Below are 18532 nucleotides of genomic sequence, written 5' to 3' on the forward strand. Positions count from 1 at the left end.
TCATATCCATTAACTTGATTGTACATTCATAAATTATTATATCTAGAAGTACTTTTTGTTCTGTCTATATATTTGAGAAGGTTTATAAATTAATAATAAACTTTAAGTGCCAACACAGTTGTCCAATACAAGGTTATTTTGTTTTAATCACTCTCTAGTTTAGTAATAACAGCTTTATTTTTTTCTCAGAATCTCAAAGGCTTATGTTTTTGAAATACTCTAATAATCTTCCTGAGGGAATATTCAGCAAATTCTGCTCCGTAGTGCTTTATTTATTTAATATTTTATTTATTTATTTGGCTGCACTGGGTCTTAGTTGCGGCATGTGGGATCTTTAGTTGCAGCATGCGAACTCTTAGTTGCAGCATGTGGGGTCTAGTTCCCTGACCAGGGATCAAACCCGGGCCCCCTGCGTTGGGAGTGCGGAGTCTTAACCACTGGACCACCAGGGAAGTCCCCTCCATAGTGCTTTAAATACAGGGAAGGGGGACTTCCCTGGTAGTCCAATGGTTAAGAATCTGCCTTTCAATGCAGGGGACGTGGGTTCAATCCCTGGTCGGGGAACTAAGATCCCACATGCCGTGGGACAACTAAGCCAGTGCGCCACAACTACCACGCCCATGCGCCACAGCTGGAGAGCCCGTGTGCCACAACTACTGAGCCCGCGCGCTCTGGAGCCCGTGCGCCACAACTAGAGAGCCCATGTGCTGCAACTACTGAGCCCGTGCACTCTAGAGCCCCTGCGCCACAACTAGAGAGAAGCCTGCGCACCACAACGAAAGGCCCATGCACTACAACGAAAGATCCCACATACCGCAATGAAGATCCCGTGTGCCTCAACTAAGACCTGATGCAGCCAAATAAATTAAAAAAAAAAAACTAAACTAAATTAAAAATAAATAAATAAATATAGGGAAGGACTAGATGATTTGAATCATTTAAAATATTTGATCCTGTAAATGTGGTAATCTTAAACATTGTTATGAAACTACTTGAGATACTATCCTCACCACCCCTACCTCCAGGTTGCCCTCTGCCACACACTTATTGAGATTTTGAATCTAATATATGAGAAAATAATTTCTTGTTAAGTAATGATTACAAATTGTGCAGCATGAACTCTCAGTGTTTCAAAAACACAAATGCTTGGATCTAAGGGAAAAAAAAATAGCAACTCCTCAAAAGAGAAAAGTTAGTGACCTTAATGAAGTGGTCCTTAAAGCTTTCAATAGCTTTCACCTACTCAGTAAGACTTAACATGTTCCTGAGTTACATACTATGAAACACTTTTCTTATGGGGTCTTTGAGGACTAAATGGGTGTCTTAATGATGGGAAAATGTGTCTGAAAGGCAGTGGGTTTCAATTTGCTTTTAAACTTTCAGGCATTATGACATTCTTGAAGACCGAGTTCCTTCAGGACTTATTGCTGACTATCAAAATCTGTTGACTCAGTGTGAGGAGAGTTACAGGAAATTTTTAAATCTGAGAAGCAGTTTGTCAAATTGTAACTCTGATTCTGAGCAGGAAAACATCTCCATGGTGGAAGGGTTAAAATTGTATTCAGAGATTGAACAGTTGAAACAAAAGCTAAAACTCATTGAGAATCCTTTGTTGAGGTATGTGTATCTTTGTTCTTCCCAACTAGTTGGCATCTTTTCTAACCAGCTGTCTTACTGAGAACTGACAGGTCTGTTTGGTTTCTTTAAGATATGTGTTTGGTTATCAGAAGAATTCTAATATACAAGCAAAAGGCATCCGTCTAAATGGCCAGAAGGTCACCCATGTGGTCTCCTCCACCATGATGACTGGTCTGCTGCAGTCCCTGCTCAGGGATAAGCTTTGTCCAGAGCCTTGTAAGGAAGAAATAGAAATTCAGGTAAAAGGAGAGTTTCTTGCTCCAGGTGGCTTTTTTTCCTTCAGATTCACCCCAGCCTTTCCTGAATTCTACAAAAAGTTTTTAGGAGTTTCCCAGAGCTGGTTTTCTGTGAAATGGAAAGCAGTGAGAGCACTGCCTTTCTGCAGTATTAGTCACTTATCAACCATGCACTGAGCTCAGTGCAGTAGCAAAGGAGATACCTACATACGCAGTTTTGGCTCCCTTTTCAAAATGAAACATGAAGGCACCTGGAGTAATACTCAGGTTGCATTTGAGGGGTATATATTTGCAATATGTTGTTGTTGTTTTCTAGTTCCACAGTGATCCGTTGTCTGCTATAAATGCCTGCTATGAGGGCGACACTGTTATTGTTTGTCCTGGCCATTACGTGGTACATGGTACATTCTCCATTGCTGACTCCATTGAATTAGAAGGTGAGTATGGAAGATCATACAACCAAACTCTCGTGCATGATACGCTTAAGATAACAGTAAATCACTGATCTTGTTGAAGCTCCGAGAATTTGATTTCAAGCCATTTGATTTCAAATGAGTTGCCTTGAAACATTAAGGGTTTTTGGAGTGTACAGGTTATTGACTCAGTGTTTGAGCCACATGAAGTGTGATTCTTTGTGGCATTATAAATGTTGGGAAGACAAAAACATAGAGAAAAAAAGACCATTAGGAAGAAGTATAATTCCAGATTATAGGTGGTTGGTGAAAAGGAAATTCATTATTAGAATTAAAAAAACATTCCAAGCAATATTTTTTAATTTGTTGCTTCCTCTTATTTCATATATGTTGTGAACATATTGGTGCTTTTTTTTTTAGCTTACTTTTTGAAAGGTATAGGTCCAACTTGAAATAGATGCAAAATCTTTATCTTAATTCTTTAAAAGCTTGTTGAATGTCACAAATTCTAAAGTGTACTTTTGAGAACATTAATGTTGAAAGAGTCTTTTAAAAATAACTTTATTTATTTATTTAATTTTTGGCTCGGTTGGGTCTTCGTTGTTGTGCGCGGGCTTTCTCTAGTTGCAGTGAGCGGGGGCTACTCTTCGTTGCCGTGCGAGGGCTTCTCATTGCAGTGGCTTCTCTTGTGCAGCACGGACTCTAGGCGTATGGGCTTCAACAGTTGTGGTAGGTGGGCTCAGTAGTTGTGGCTCGCGAACCCCAGAGCGCAGCCTCAGTAGTTGTGGCGCCCGGGCTTAATTGCTCCGTGGCATGTGGGATCTTCCCGGACCAAGGATCAAACCCATGTCCCCTGCGTTGGCAGGCGGATTCTTAACCACTGCACCACCAGGGAAGTCCTAAAAATAATTTCTTAGGAGTTGAAATCTTATTGTACATTTAGAGTGATTCCTAAATTTAGGTTACTTTACAGTAGTTCACCTTGGTCCTTTGTATTTGCATAGCGTGTCAAATTTAGATGCACCTGTTCAACTATTTACCAGAAGAGCTTCAAGTTAGCAATAAAACTTGTCATGCAAAAAATCATATATCATTTTGGGACTGGTGCAGCTGTTCACAAACTGCTTAAGCTATGTTCTTTAATTTTATCTTGTCTAGAGTTCTTAATGGGAGCAAGGCTGGGAATTTAATTTCCTGCTGTTCACTAGTACACCACCTCATCCCCTTTTCTGTTTTACGTGTGTAATTTTTGTTCTTTTTCCTCTCCAATATTTGATATATAATAGATGTGTGTTTATAAATAACATCTGCAGGATAAAGCACTGCAATAAAAACACTTTATTTTTTTGGCATAGTGCAAACAGCATTGCTATTACACATTGTATGGTGGATAAGCATTCTTCCTAGATTGTTGAGGAAATTATAATGTAATTGCCAACATGTCATAAATAACCATATAGAATTCTGATAGTTAAGTGTAAGAATGACTGCAAATTTATGAACGGAGGGCATTTCTGAGAATTTGGGGAATCAGGTGATATCTCTAGTGTGAATATATAGAGTACTTGTTCACGAGTAAGATTAAAGCTTATCTGATAGCTTTTCTGATCTATAGCTGACACTTACAACAAAAGATATATACTGAGTACCTGCTATTTGCAGGGTATTAACAGTACTTATAATAGGATTTTTCTTTCTTGTTTAGAAAATCCATTCAGTTAGGTGAGGGCTTTGTGTTTTAAACTGCTAAGATTATGTAACTTGTTTATGTAATAACTTGTTTATATAATGTAATATGGCCATCCTTTTTATATTTTTAATTTTTCACATGATAGAAAGCCATAGCTATTATAAAAATGTGCAAAGTACAGGTAGACACATAAAAAGAATCAGGGAAGGACTTTCCTGGTGGTGCAGTGGTTAAGAATCTGCCTGCCAGTGCAGGGGACATGGGTTCGATCCCTGGTCCGGGAAGATCCCACATGCCATGGAGCAACTAAGACCACGTGCCACAACTACTGAGCCTGCGCTCAAGGGCCTGTGAGCCACAGCTACTGAGCCCATGTGCTGCAACTACTGAAGCCCACGCACCTAGAGCCCATGCTCTGCAACAAGAGAGGCCACCGCAGTGAGAAGCCCGTGCACCACAACGAAGAGTAGACCCCACTCGCCGCAACTAGAGAAGGCCCATGCTCAGCAACGAAGACCCAATGCAGCCAAAAATAAATTAAAAAAAAAAAAAAAAAAAAAGAATCGGGAGAGAAATTTACTTACAATCTAATCATCCAGAATCCACCACTGGTAGCATTCCTGTGTGTGGAGTCCTCTTGCATTCTCTAGTGTCCCCAAAGGCTTGTCTGTACTCTTCAAGTGTAGAAAACTTTAGTGGCTTTGCCTGTTTAATGTTGTCACTGCTTTTATTTACTCAAGCAAAGACTCAACTTTAGACAGTGAGAGTTATTTCTTAAAGCTTTGTCTATGTGATTGTGTTTTATGATAAAAGTCAGTCAAAGTTTTCTAGTTTTCTGATACTCCAGTTTTTCATAAGCCCATTCAGAGGTCTGACCTGTATTATTAGTTTGATTAAGATTTGTAGAGAACAATGTTTTTTATTGGTTAACAAGATAGACCTATTTTTCCAATAGCTAAAACTGTTCTAAGTCAGTTTGTCAGATTTTAAGTCAATCTATTTAAGAGAATATAAAATTTAGAAAATCTTGAGAAATGCCTAGGCTTTTTCAAACCTAATTACGATAGAATAATAGAATCTTAGAGTTGGGAAATAAAAAACTTGTAGGGCTAAACGCTTCAAAGCCCTCTACCCAGCTATGAGTACTTAGATTATTACTATTTTTTTAACTTATTTATTATTTTTTTTAACATCTTTATTGGAGTATAATTGCTCTACAATGGTGTGTTAGTTTCTGCTTTATAACAAAGTGAATCGGTTATACATATACATATGTTCCCATATCTCTTCCCTCTTGCGTCTCCCTCCTTCCCACCCTCCCTATCCCACCCCTCTAGGTGGTCACAAAGCACCGAGCTGATCTCCCTGTGCTATGTGGCTGCTTCCCACTAGCTATCGATTTTACATTTGGTAGTGTATATATGTCCATGCCACTCTCTCACTTGGTCCCAGCTTACCCTTCCCCCTCCCCATGTCCTCAAGTCCATCCTCTATGTCTGCATCTTTATTCCTGTCCTGCCCCTGCCTTCTTCAGAAGCTTTTTTTTTTTTTTAGATTCCATATATATGTGTTAGCATCCGTATTTGTTTTTCTCTTTCTGACTTACTTCACTCTGTATGACAGACTCTAGGTTCATACACCTCACTACAAATAACTCAATTTCGTTTCTTTTTATGGCTGAGTAATAGTCCATTATATGTATATGTGCCACATCTTCTATATCCATTCATCTGTCGATGAACACTTAGGTTGCTTCCATGTCCTGGCTATTGTAAATAGTGCTGCAGTGAACATGGTGGTACATGACTCTTTTTGAATTATGGTTTTCTCAGGGTATATGCCCAGTAGTGGGATTGCTGGGCCATATGGTAGTTCTATTTGTAGTTTTTTAAGGAACTTCCATACTGTTCTCCATAGTGGCTGTGTCAACTTACATTCCCACCAGCAGTGCAAGAGGGTTCCCTTTTCTCCACACCCTCTCCAGCATTTATTGTTTGTAGATTTTTTGATGATGGCCATTCTGTTACTATTTTTTTTAATAGCAGTTTTGTAAGTGACTTTAGTGCTGAAACTGGTATGAGATGGTTGATAGGGGGTAGTCTTCCTGATATTCAGGCAAATTGAGGAGTTGTTATTATTAAAAATTGTATACCTTGGTAAAAATTAAGCAAGATATGTGGAGAGATAATTAGATTTTATTTAAATATAACTGGGTTAACTGGTCTCAGATATCATTTGGAGTCATTTGATATAGAGGAATCTATCATAGAAATTTTGTGTTTAGACATTTCCCCTCACCTATCTTAAATGTTCTTGCTCTCTTCCTTAGGATATGGTCTACCAGATGATATTGTGATAGAAAAGAGAGGCAAAGGAGACACTTTTGTGGATTGTACGGGTGCAGATATTAAAATCTCAAGCATAAAATTTGTTCAGCATGATGCTGTGGAAGGAATCTTAAGTAAATATCTGAATATTTCATTTATTATTTGTTCCAGACTTTGAAGGAAAACTGTACTTTCCCTGGAAGATAGAATTTAATAAAATACCACTCTTGAGTAGTACGCAAGGCTGAGTATTTATGTACATAGCTTGACAACTGAGGAAGCTTACTCTAAAGTGAAAAATAGTTCAATGTATTCTTGAAAAGTTGTTAGTTTAATATTTGTTTCTGTGTGATCATTTTTTTCTTTTAAAACCTTCCAGTATTGTGGTCTGTGTTCTTTGTATTTGATTTAGCCCTGGACTCAAACCAGCTATCTTCACATTGTGATAGTATTTATTTCCTGGTATTTGTATCCCTTATTTTGAATTGGGCCTCCTTTTCTTCTCTCTTCTAAGATAGTCATGAAAGTTACTTTCTGATATTTTTTTTGTAATGAGAAGTGCTTTTTAACTTGATTTTGCCTTTCTGAGGGCAAGTCATTTTTTTTTAAGAATGCTGCTTTTAGATTTTATCAATAGAAAATAACTCAAAATAGTCATTGTTTTATAAATTATGAATTCATAATTCCAGTAACAGAGTTTAAATGAGAAATATTTAGATTGTATCTAATATCAGCTCTAGGCCATTTCTAATATTGGAAAAGACACATACTTCTTAAAGTATTTGATTGCATGTTTTCATCATAGTTATTCACCATGGCAAGACTACATTGGAAAACTGCGTATTGCAGTGTGAAACTACAGGAGTCACAGTACGAACATCAGCAGAATTTTTAATGAAGAACTCAGATTTATATGGTGCCAAGGTATGATAATCTCTTATGGGAAGTAGTTTAAGTTCTAAATAAGTACATAAAATGTCCTGGGACAAGATGTAAATGCATACTCCTGTTCTCTTTCTTCAAAGAAGTTCAGATACTTCCATGTACTAAGTCAGCCAGACTCAACTGTATAAGGTTCTTCTTATTTAGCATTTTCAAAACAGATTAGGAAGAAAATAATAAATCTCACAGTTTCTCTGTCATAGCTTTAAAAGAGGTTAGACCCAGGGCTTCCCTGGTGGCGCAGTGGTTGAGAGTCCGCCTGCCGATGCAGGGGATGTGGGTTCGTGACCTGGTCTGGGAAGATCCCACATGCCGCGGAGCGTTTGGGCCCGTGAGCCATGGCCGCTGGGCCTGCGCGTCCGGAGCCTGTGCTCCGCGGCGGGAGGGGCCACAGCGGTGAGAGGCCCATGTACCGCAAAAAAAAAAAAAAAAAAAAAAAAGATGTTAGACCCTTTAAGTTGTAAGTATGTAAATTATGTTGTAGCAACTGAGGCTGGGTTGATTTTTTTAAATTACATTTTTATTTTGAGATTGTAGATTCACATTCTGTTGTAAGAAGTAATACAGAGGTAGTCTGTATGTGTATCCTTTACCAGTTTCCTCTAATTGTAACATCTTCCAAAACTATAGTACGGTACCACAACCAGGATAAGATTGACTCAGTCAAGTTGAATATTTCCATCACTACAAGGATCCTCCATGTTGCCCTTTAAAGCCATATCTAGGTGCCTCTCCTTCTGACGTTCTCATTAATCGCAGGCAAACGCTAATCTGTTCTCCATTTCTGTTATTTCATCATTTCAAGAATGTTATATAAATAGAATCATACAATATACAACCTTTTGGAATTGGCTTTTTTCACTCAGCACAGTTCTCTGGAGCTTCACCCAGGTTGTTGCATGTACCAATAGGTTGTTCTTTTTTATTGCTAAGTAGTATTCCATATATGGTTGTTCCACAGTTTAACTGTTCACTTGTTGAAGGACATCTGAGTTTTTCCAGTTTTTGGCTTTTGTAAATAAAGCTGCTATAAACATTGGTGTACAGGTTTTTGTGCAAACATTGTTTTCATTTCTCTGGGGTAAATGCCTAGGAGTGCAGTTGCAGGGCATGTGGTTAGTTGCATGCTTACTTTCTTTAAGAAACTGCCAAACTTTTCCAGAGTAGTTGCACCAGTTTACATTCCCACTAGCAGTGTTTGAGTGATCCAGTTTCTCCATATCCTAAGCAGCACTTGGTATTTTCACTACTTTTTCATTTTAGCCATTCTGATAGGTGTGTGGTTTTAATTTGCATTTCCCTTGTGGTTAATGATGTTGAACATTTTTCATATGCTTATTTGCCATCCTTATCTTCAGTGAAATGTATATTCATAACTTTTGTCCATTTTCTAATTGGATTGTTTGTTCTTTTTTACTATAGAGTTTTAAGAGTTCTTTATAAATTCTAGATATGAATCCCCAATTGGGTATGTCATTTACAGATATCTTATGCTAGTTTGTAGCTTGTTTTTTCATCATTTTCACATGGGCTTTTACAGAGCAAAATTTTAAAATTTGATGAAGCCCAATTTATCAATTTTTCCTTTCATGTGTAAGAACTCTTTGTCTAGCCCTAGGGTGCAAAGATTTTCTCCTTTTTTTTTTTTCAATTTTATAGTTTACATTTTACATTTAAGGTCATGAACCATTTCTGAGTTAATTTTGGTATAAGGTGAGTTTTAGGTCAAAGTTCATTTATTTGCTTATGGATGTCCAGTGGTAACTGCACCATTTCTTGAAAAGTCTATCCTTAAATAAATTGGTTTTGTATTTTTATCAAAAATAATTTGGGTATGTTTTTGTGGGCCAATTTCTGGGTTCTCTGGTAGAATAATTCCTCCCACTCTCACCTGTCTTTTTTTTTAAATTGTTTCAACTATTCTAGTTCCTTTGCCTTTCAGTATAAATTCTAGAAAAATCTTGTTCGTATCAACAAAAAGTCTTGCTAAGATTTTAATAGGACTTTCAATAAACCTATATATCAATTTGGGGAGAATGGACATCTTTTTTTACGTTGAGTCTTCCAATCTGTGAACATGGTATGTCTCTCCATTTATTTAGATCTTTGATTTCTTTTATCAGCATTGTGTAGTTTCAACATATAAGTCTTGTATGTTTTTATAGATTTGTACCTAAACATTTCATTGTAAGTGATATTATATTTTTAATTTATTGTGCTTATTGCTAGTATATTGAGATACAATTGATTCTCGTATGTTTGTTTATATCCTGTGACCTTGCTGAATCTTCTTATTAGTTCTAGGAGTGTTTTTATAGATTTCATGGGATTTTTCTATGTAGACAGTCATGTCATCTACAAATAGAGACAGTTTATTTCTTCCTTTCCAGTCTGTTTGCCTTTGGTTTCCTTTTCTTGCCTTATGGCACTGACTAGAACTTCCAGCGTTATGTTGAATAAGAGTGGTGAGAGTAGATATCCTTACCTTGGTCTTGAAATTGGGGGACTGTATTCAGTATTGTACTGTTAAGTATAAGGTGTTTTTTGCTTTTTTAAGAATTAAAAGGGCTTCCCTGGTGGCGCAGTGGTTGAGAGTCCGCCTGCTGATGCAGGGGACGCAGGTTTGTGCCCCAGTCCAGGAAGATCCCACATGCCGCGGAGTGGCTGGGCCCGTGAGCCATGGCCACTGAGCCTGCGCGTCTGGAGCCTGTGCTCTGCAACAGGAGAGGCCACAACAGTGAGAGGCCAGTGTACCGCAAAAAAAAAAAAAAAGAATTAAAAAAAATCCTTTTTCAGCTTTACTGAGGTGTAATTGACAGAAATTTTATATATTTAAGGTGTCCAGTGTGATGCTTTCATATAAATATACATTATGAAATGATCATCACAGTCAGGCATTCATTACCTCACATCATTACATTTTTTTAAATTCCCCATCCACTCTTCCCTCTGGCAACCACCTGTTCTCTGCATATATGACTTTGTTTCTGTTTTGTTTGTTCGTTTGTTTTGTTTTTTAGATTCCACATATAAGTGAAATCATACACTGTTTGTCTTTCTCTGTCCAGCTTATTTCACTTCGCATAATACTGTCTAGGTCCATCTTAGTTGTTGCAAATGGCAAGATTTCATTCTTTTTTATGGCCGAGTAATATTCCATTTGTGTGTGTGTGTGCGTGTGTGTGTGTGTGACACTACATCTTCTTTATCCATTCATCTGTTGTTAAGGACTTAGGTTGCTTCCATATCTTGGCTATTGTAAATAATGCTGCAATGAACATACATCTTTTTGAGGTACATATATTTTTTTGAATTAGTGTTTTTGTATTCTTATATAAATACCCAGGTGTGGAATTGCTGGATTGTATGGTAGTTCTGTTTTTAATTTATAGAGGACTCTCCTTACTGTTTTCCATAGTGGCTGCACCAATTTACATTCCTACCATCAGTGTACTACGATTTCCTTTTCTCCACATCCTTGCAACACTTACTGCTTATTGTCTTTTTGATAATAGCCATTCTAACAGGTGTGAGGTGATATCTCATTGTGATTTTGATTTGCATTTCCCTGATGATTAGTTATGCTGAGCACCTTTTCATGTGCATGTTGACCACCTCTATGTCTTCTTTAGTAAAATGTCTATTAGGATCCATATTTTAATCCAGTTGTTTTGTTTTGTTTTTATGTTGAGCTGTATGAGTTCTTGGTATATTTTGGATATTAACCCCTTATCTGATATATTGTTACCAAATATCTTCTCCCATTCAGTAGGCAACCTTTTTGTTTTCTTGATAATTTCCTTTGCTATGCAAAAGCTTTTTAGTTTGATGTAGTCCCATTTCTTTATTTTTGCTTTTGTTTCCCTTGCCTTAGGAGACACATCTAAAAAATATTTCTCAGACCAATGTAAAAGAGGGCACTGGCATTGTTTTCTTCCAGAAGTAGTCTAGTTTGATTCTTTTGTGTGTAGCTGTCCAGTTTTCCCAACACCATCTGTTAAAGAGGCTGTCTTTTCTCCATTGTATATTCTTGCCTCTTTTTATTGTAGATTAATTATCCAGATGGTGGGGTTCATTTATGGTCTCTCTATTTGTACCATTGATCTATGTGTCTGTTGTGCCAGTACCATACTGTTTTGATTACTGTAGCTTTGTAGTATAGTTTGAGATCAGGGAGCAGGATACCTCTTGTTTTGTTGTTCTTTCTCAAGATTGTTTTGGCTATTTGGGGTCCTTTGTTTTTCCATACAAATTTTAGAATTATTCTATTTCTGTGGAAAATGCCATTGGTATTTTGATAGGAATTGCTTTGAATCTGTAGAGTGCCTTGAGTAGTATGATCATTTTAACAGTATTCTTCCAATCCATGAGCACAGTATATCTTTCCATCTGTTTGTGTCATCTTCAATTTCTTTTATCAGTTTTTTAAGTTTTCTAAGTATAGGTCTTTTTTTTTTTTTTTTTTTGGCTGCACCATGCATCATGCAGGATCTTAGTTCCCTGACCAGGGATTGAATCCATGCCCCCTGCAGTGGAAGCATGGAGTCTTGACCACTGGACCGCCAGGGAAGTCCCATAAATATAGGTCTTCTACCTCCTTAGTTAGATTTATTCCTAGGTATTCTTTTTGATGTGATTGTAAATGGGATAGTTTTCTTAATTTCTCTTTCTGATAGTTGTTAATGTATGGAAATGTAACAGATATCTGTATGTTAATTTTGTATCCTGCAATTTTACCAAATTCATTGATGAGTTCTAGTAGTTTTTCGGTGGCATCTTTAGGATTTTCTATGGATAGTATCATGTCATCTGAAAACAGTGATGGTTTTACTTCTTCTTTTCCAATTTGGATTTCTTTTATTTCTTGTCTGATTGCTGGGCCTAAGACTTTCAATACTATGAAGAATAAAAATGGCAAGAGTGGGCATCCTTGTCATGTTTTCCTGATCTTAGAGAAAATGCCTTCAGCTTTTCACCACTGAGTATGGTGTTAGCTGTGGGCTTGCCATATATGTCATTCATTATATTAAGGTATATTCCACCAATGGACACTTTGTTGAGAGTTTTTATCATAAATGGATACTGAATTTTGTCCAAAGTTTTCTCTGCATCAACTGAGATGATCAAATGATTTTTTATTCTTTCATTTGTTAATGTGTTGTATCACGTTGATTAATTTGTGGATATTGAACCATCCTTGTATCCCTGAGATTAATCCCACTTAATCATGGTGTATGATCCTTTTAATGTATCATTGGATTCTGTTTGCTAATATTTTGTTGAGGATTTTTGCCTCTATGACTGTCAAGAATATTGGCCTGTAATTTTTTTTTTGTTTTTTTGTGGTGTCTTTTTCTGATTCTCATATCAAGGTGATGCTGGCCTCATAGAATGAGTTTCTGAGTGTGCCTCTTCAATTTTTGGGGATAGTTTAGGAAGGATAGGTGTTAACTCTTCTTTAAATGTTTGGTAGAATTCACCTGTGAAGCTGTCTGGTCCTGGACTTTCGTTTGTTGGGAGCTCTTTTATGACTGATTTAATTTCATTACTGGTAATTGATCTATTCGTATTTTCTATTTATTCCTGTTTTGGTCTTGGGAGATTGTACATTTCTAGGGATTTATCCATTTCTTCTAGGTTGTCTATCTTATTGCCATATAATTGTTCCTTGTAGTCTTATGTGGTCCTTTGTATTTCTGTGGTGTCAGTTGTAACTTGTCCTCTTTCATTTCTGATTTTATTTGGGCTTTCTTTTTTCTTTGTGAGTCTGGCTAAAGGTTCATCAATTTTGTTTATCTTTTCAACGAACTAGCTCTTAATTTCTATTTCTATTGCTTTTTAGTCTCTATTTCATTTATTTGTGCTCTGATCTTTATTATTTATTTCCTTGTCCTAACTTTGAATTTTGTTTGTTCTTTTTCTAGTTCCTTTAGGTTTAAGGTTATTGTTTATTTGAGATTTTTTTCTTGTTTTCTGAGGTAGGTTTGTATCACTATAAACTTCCCTCTTGGAATTGTTTTTGCTGCATTCCATAGACTTTGGATCACTGTGTTTCTATTTTCATCTGTCTCCAGGTATTTTTTTATTTCTTTGATTTCTTCAGTGACTCATTGTTTGTTTAGTAGCATATCGTTTAGCCTCTACATGTTTGTGTTTTTTGCATTTTTTTTCTTGTCGTTGATTTCTAGTCTCATACCATTGTGATCAGAGAAGACGCTTGATAGGATTTCAGTCTTCTAAATTTTTGAGATTTGTTTTGTGGCCTGTAGAATTATCCATGTGCAGTTGAAAAGAATGTGTTTTCTGCTGCTTTTGGATGGAATGTTCTCTATGTATCTACTAAGTCCATCTGACCAGTGTTTCCTTATTGATTTTCTGTCTGGATGATGTATCCATTGATGGGGTGTTAAGTACCCTACTATTATTGTGTTACTGTCATTTTCTTACTTTAAATTCTCCAAATGTGTCAGTGCATACATATTTACAATTGAAATATCTCCTTGTTGGATCTATCCCTTTATCTTTATATAATGTCCTTTGTTGTCTCTTGTTACAGTTTTTGTTTTAAAGCCTATTTTGTCTGATATAAGTATTGCTATCCCAGCTTTCTTTTCATTTACATTTGCATGGAGTACCTTTTTTCATTCCCTCACTTTCAGTCTGTGTGTCTTTAGATCTGAAGTGAGTTTCTTATAGGCAGTATATATACGGGTCTTGTTTTTGTATCCATTCAACCACTCTGTGTCTTTTAATTGGAATGTTTAGTCCATTTACATTTAAAGTAGTTATTGATAGATATGTACTTATTGTCATTTTGTTAGTTGTTTGGGGGTTGTTTTTGCAGTTCTTTATTGTTCCTTTCTTTTCTTTTGTTCTCTTCCCTTGTGATTTGATGACTATCTTTAGTGTTATGTTTGGATTCCTTTCTCTTTTTTGTGTGTGTATCTATTATAGATTTTTGATTTGTGGTTATCATGAGATTTATATATAGCAATCTTTATGCTATGTGATTATTTTAAGTTGCTGGTCTCCGAATTTCAAGCACATTTTAACAACCCTGCAGTTTTACTCCCCTCCCCCTACAGTTACTGTTTTTTTGACATCATATTTTACATCTTTTTGTTTTGTATATCCCTTAACTACTTATTGCAGATATAGATGATTTTACTACTTTTTTCTTTTAATCTTCCTACTAGCTTTGTACCTGGTTGATTTACTACCTTTACTGTATAATTGCCTTTATCAATGAGCTTTTTCCTTTCATAATTTTCATGTTTCTAGTTGTGGCCTTTTCTTTTTTGCTTAGAGAATTCCCTTTGACATTTCTTGCAAAGCTGGCTTGGTGGTGCTGAATGCTTTTAGCTTTTGCTGTCTATAAAACTTTTGATCTCTCCATCAAATCTGAATGAAAGCCTTGCCGGATAAAGTATTCTTTTTTCCCCAACATATTGTATAATTCATTTTATGTGAAATGTCCAGGACAGCCACATCTATATGGATAGAAAGTAGAGTAGTGATTGCCTAGGGCTGGGAGTAAGGTGGGGAAGAGGGGATTGGGGTAATAACTGAAGGATACAGGGTCTCTTTCTAAGGTGATGAAAATGTTTTAACATTGACTGTGGTAATGTTTACACAACTCTGTGAATATACTAAAAACCATTGAATGGTACATTAAACTTAAGTGGGTGAATTGCATGGTATGTGAGTTGTATCAGTAAGAAGGGAATGATGTAGCCAGGATGGTGGGAAGCATCCTTTGGGCTCCAGCTTTCTCCTTGACCCTCTCTATCCTCACTGTCCCTACAGGGTGTCTTCCTTCCCACCAGGTTCCAGTCCAGGAGTGTCTTAATCTGTCCCTGGCCATCCCTGTTGCCTTTCTCTTCTTTTGGGTGGACCATGAAGTATGCTGGCCTTTCATTAGCTGGTGTCTGATATCAGGATTTCTTATTTTTTGATTATTGAAATATAGTTGATATATGATATCTTGCTAGTTTCAGCTATACAGCAAAATGATTCAGTTTTATATCTGTATATTTTTTCAGATTATTTTGCACAGGTGGCATATTCTTGATTTTAGGTTTTTCCCTTTTATCACTTTAAATATATTGTACCCTTTGGCTTTCAGAGTTTCTGCTGAAAAGTCAGCTGATAGCCTTATGGGAGTTCCCTTGTACATAACTTGATGCTTTTCCCTTGCTGTTTTTAATATTCTCTTTATCTTTAATTTTTGCCATTTTAATTATAATGTGTCTTGATATGGTCCCTCTTTGGTTTGATCCTATTTGGGACTCTCTGCTTCCTGGACCTGGATTTCTGTTTCCCAGGTTAGGGAAGTTTTCAGCTTTTATGTCTTCAAGTATGTTCTCTATGCCTTTCTCTCTGTGTTCTCCTTCTGGGATTTTATAATGTGAATGTTTTCCCACAGGCCACTTAAACTGTTCTCATTTCTTTTTATTCTTTTTCTATGTTCAGCTTCAGTGATTTCTACCTCTCTGTCTTCCAGCTAGCTGATTTGTTCCTCTGTATCATTTAATCTACTATTGATTTCTTCTAGTGTATTTTTCATTTCAGTTATTGTATTTCATCTCTGTTTGGTTCTTCTTTATATTTTCTAAGTCTTCGTTAAACTTCTCTTTATGTTCATCCAGGTTTCTCCAGAGTTCTTTGATCATCTTTTGAGCATTACCTTGAGCTCTTTATCAGGTGGATTGTCTATCTCCACTTCACTTAGTTCTTGTGGGGTTTTTATCTTGTTCCTTCTATTGGAACATGATCCTCTGTCACCTCATTTTGTCTAATTCCTGTTTGTGGGTTGCCTACCCTGGGGGTGTAGGTCTTGACTGTACTGGGTCTCTGCCCCTCCTATCTGTCTCATTGCAGTTCCTTATTTATAACTTTAATTGTGGGAAATATTTTCTGCTAGTCATCAGGTTGTTCTCATTGATAGTCACTCTGGTAAATAGTTTAATTTTGGGGTGCCTATTGGGGGAGGTTCTCAGGGTCTTCCTACTTTGCCATATTTGCCACCAGTATAAGGTTAACTGTAGGTTTTTTGTAAATATTCTTTATCAAATTAAGGAAGTTCTCCTTTATTTCTGTTTTCTGAGAATTTTTATAATAAACTTGTTTTGGCTTTTGTAGATGCTTTTTTCCTGCATCAATTTTTGGTGGCTTACAAGTGATTGATTTTCAAATTTTGAACCATCCTTGCATCCCTGGAATAAGCCACACTTGGTCATAGTATATAATTCTTTATATATTGCTAAATTGTATTTGCTAATATTTTCTTAGGAATTTATGTCTATATTCATGAGAGATATTGGTCTGAAGTTTTCCTTATTTGTACTGTTTTTGTCTGGTTTTGTTATCAGAGTAATGCTAGCTTCATGAAATGAATTTGGAAGTATTCCCTCTTCTGTTTTCTGGAAGTGATTGTACAGAATTGGTGTTAATTCTTCTTTAAGTGTTTGGTAGATCTCTCCAGTGGAATCATCTGGGCCTGGAGATTTCTTTATTGGGAGTTTAAAAATTATGGATTAAATTTCCTTAATAATTATAGGGCTATTCAATGACTTATTTCATGTTGGGTGAATTAATGGATGCACTCATAGGGTATAGAGCCCCTGTGACCAGGACCCAGTCGGTGGTGAAGGGCTTTCCTATTTGACAGTGATGGCAGCAGGCTCCTGGCACACCTGCTACATGCACCATGTTGCATGCAGGGGTGTTGCTTGCACACCCCGCCCCCCGTCCTGTTAGGCCTCACACCAGCCTGGGGATTCAGGTGGACCATTTCTTCTTCTAAGTTGTCAAATGTATAGAGTTGTTTGTGGTGTTCCCTGATTCTTTAGATGTTTGCAGGGCCTGTGGTGATATCCCCTGTTTCATTCTTGATATTAGTAGTTTGTGTAGTCTCTCGCTCTCTTTTTTTCCTTTTTTCTTTGTGAATCTTGCTGGAGGTTTGTCAATTTCATTGAAGTTTTTTCAAAGTGCCTACTCTGTTTCGTTGATTTTCACTATTCTGTTTTCAATTTTATTTATTTTTGTTCTTGTCTTTATTATTTCCTTCCTTCTGTTTACACTAGGTTTATTTTGCTCTTTCTCTAGGTTCTTTGGGTGAGAGCTTAGATTGTTGATTTGAGACTTTTCTCTTTTTGGATGTATGCTTTTAATGCTATAAATTTCCCTCTTGGTACTGATTTAGCAAATTTTGATAGGTTCTATTTTCATTTTTGACCCATGCAGTATTTAGAAGTGTGCTATTTTGTTTCCAAGTATTTGGAGTTTTACTATTATCTTTTGTTGTTGATTTCTAGTTTGATTCCATTGTGGTCAAAAAACACACTGTATGACTTCAATTTTTAAAATTTTTTTGAGGTTTGTTTTGATGGCACAGGATATGGTCTGTCTTGGTATATGTTCCATAGGCCCTTGAAAGGAAATGTGTATTTTGCTGTTATTGAGTATAAATGTCAACTAGATCGGGTTGGTTGATAATATTTTTGAATTCTTCTATATTCTTTCTGATTTTCTGTCTAGTTGTTTCAATTTTTGAGAGATGGATTGTTAAAGTCTCTTACTATAATTGAGGATTTGTCTTTCTCCTTTCAGTCCTATTAGTTTTTGCTACACATATTTTGTAGTTCTGTTATTTGGTGCATACCCATTTGGGATTGCTTTTTTTTTTTTTTTTTTTTTTTTTGGTGAACCAACCTATTTATCATTATATAATGTTACTGTCTATCTTTGGTAATTTTTTTTGCTTTGAATTCTACTTTATCTAATATTAACAGAGCCACACCTGCTTTCCTTTGATTAAAGTTTGCATGGTATATCTTTCTTTTTTTTCAAGATTTTTTTGACGTGGATCATTTTTTAAGTCTTAATTGAATTTGTTACAATATTGCTTCTATTTTATGTTTTGGTTTTTTGGCTGTGAGGCATGTGGGATCTTAGCTCCCTGACCAGGGATTGAACCCGCACCCCCTGCACTGGAAGGTGACGTCTTACCCACTGGACCAGCAGGAAAGTCCCTGCATGGTATATCTTTTTCCATACTTTTATTTTCATCCTGTCTTTATTGTTCTGTTTGAAGTGAATTGTAGATAGCATATAGTTGGATCTTGTTTTTTAATCCACTTTACCAGTCTTTGTCATTTAATTGGTGTATTTAGACCACTTACATTTAGTGTAATTATTGATGTTAAGTCTTTATTCTGCCATTTTATTTTTTGTTTTCTATTCTGTTTTTCATTTTAATTTTTTTGCCATCCTGTGGGTTACCTG

The 18532-nt window shown here is 36.3% G+C and overlaps 1 protein-coding gene across 3 annotated transcripts in view; it reads left to right on the forward strand.

Moving 5' to 3' along the window:
* SHCBP1 (SHC binding and spindle associated 1) overlaps nt 1-18532 on the forward strand; it is a gene marked incomplete at both ends in the record, with an annotated part of 36465 nt that overhangs the window by 12522 nt on the left and 5411 nt on the right. For 2 of the 3 annotated variants that reach the window (XM_079723730.1, XM_079723731.1), the window contains 5 exons: nt 1384-1617; nt 1709-1877; nt 2191-2311; nt 6307-6438; nt 7110-7228. In XM_079723730.1, coding sequence (XP_079579856.1) covers nt 1384-1617; nt 1709-1877; nt 2191-2311; nt 6307-6438; nt 7110-7228 — 775 coding nt within the window. The remainder of the gene's footprint in view (nt 1-1383; nt 1618-1708; nt 1878-2190; nt 2312-6306; nt 6439-7109; nt 7229-18532) is intronic. The other variant, XM_079723732.1, reaches the window with a different exon arrangement.

Source organism: Hyperoodon ampullatus (genome assembly GCF_949752795.1).
Source record: "Hyperoodon ampullatus genome assembly, chromosome: 18".
NCBI lineage: Eukaryota > Metazoa > Chordata > Mammalia > Artiodactyla > Ziphiidae > Hyperoodon > Hyperoodon ampullatus.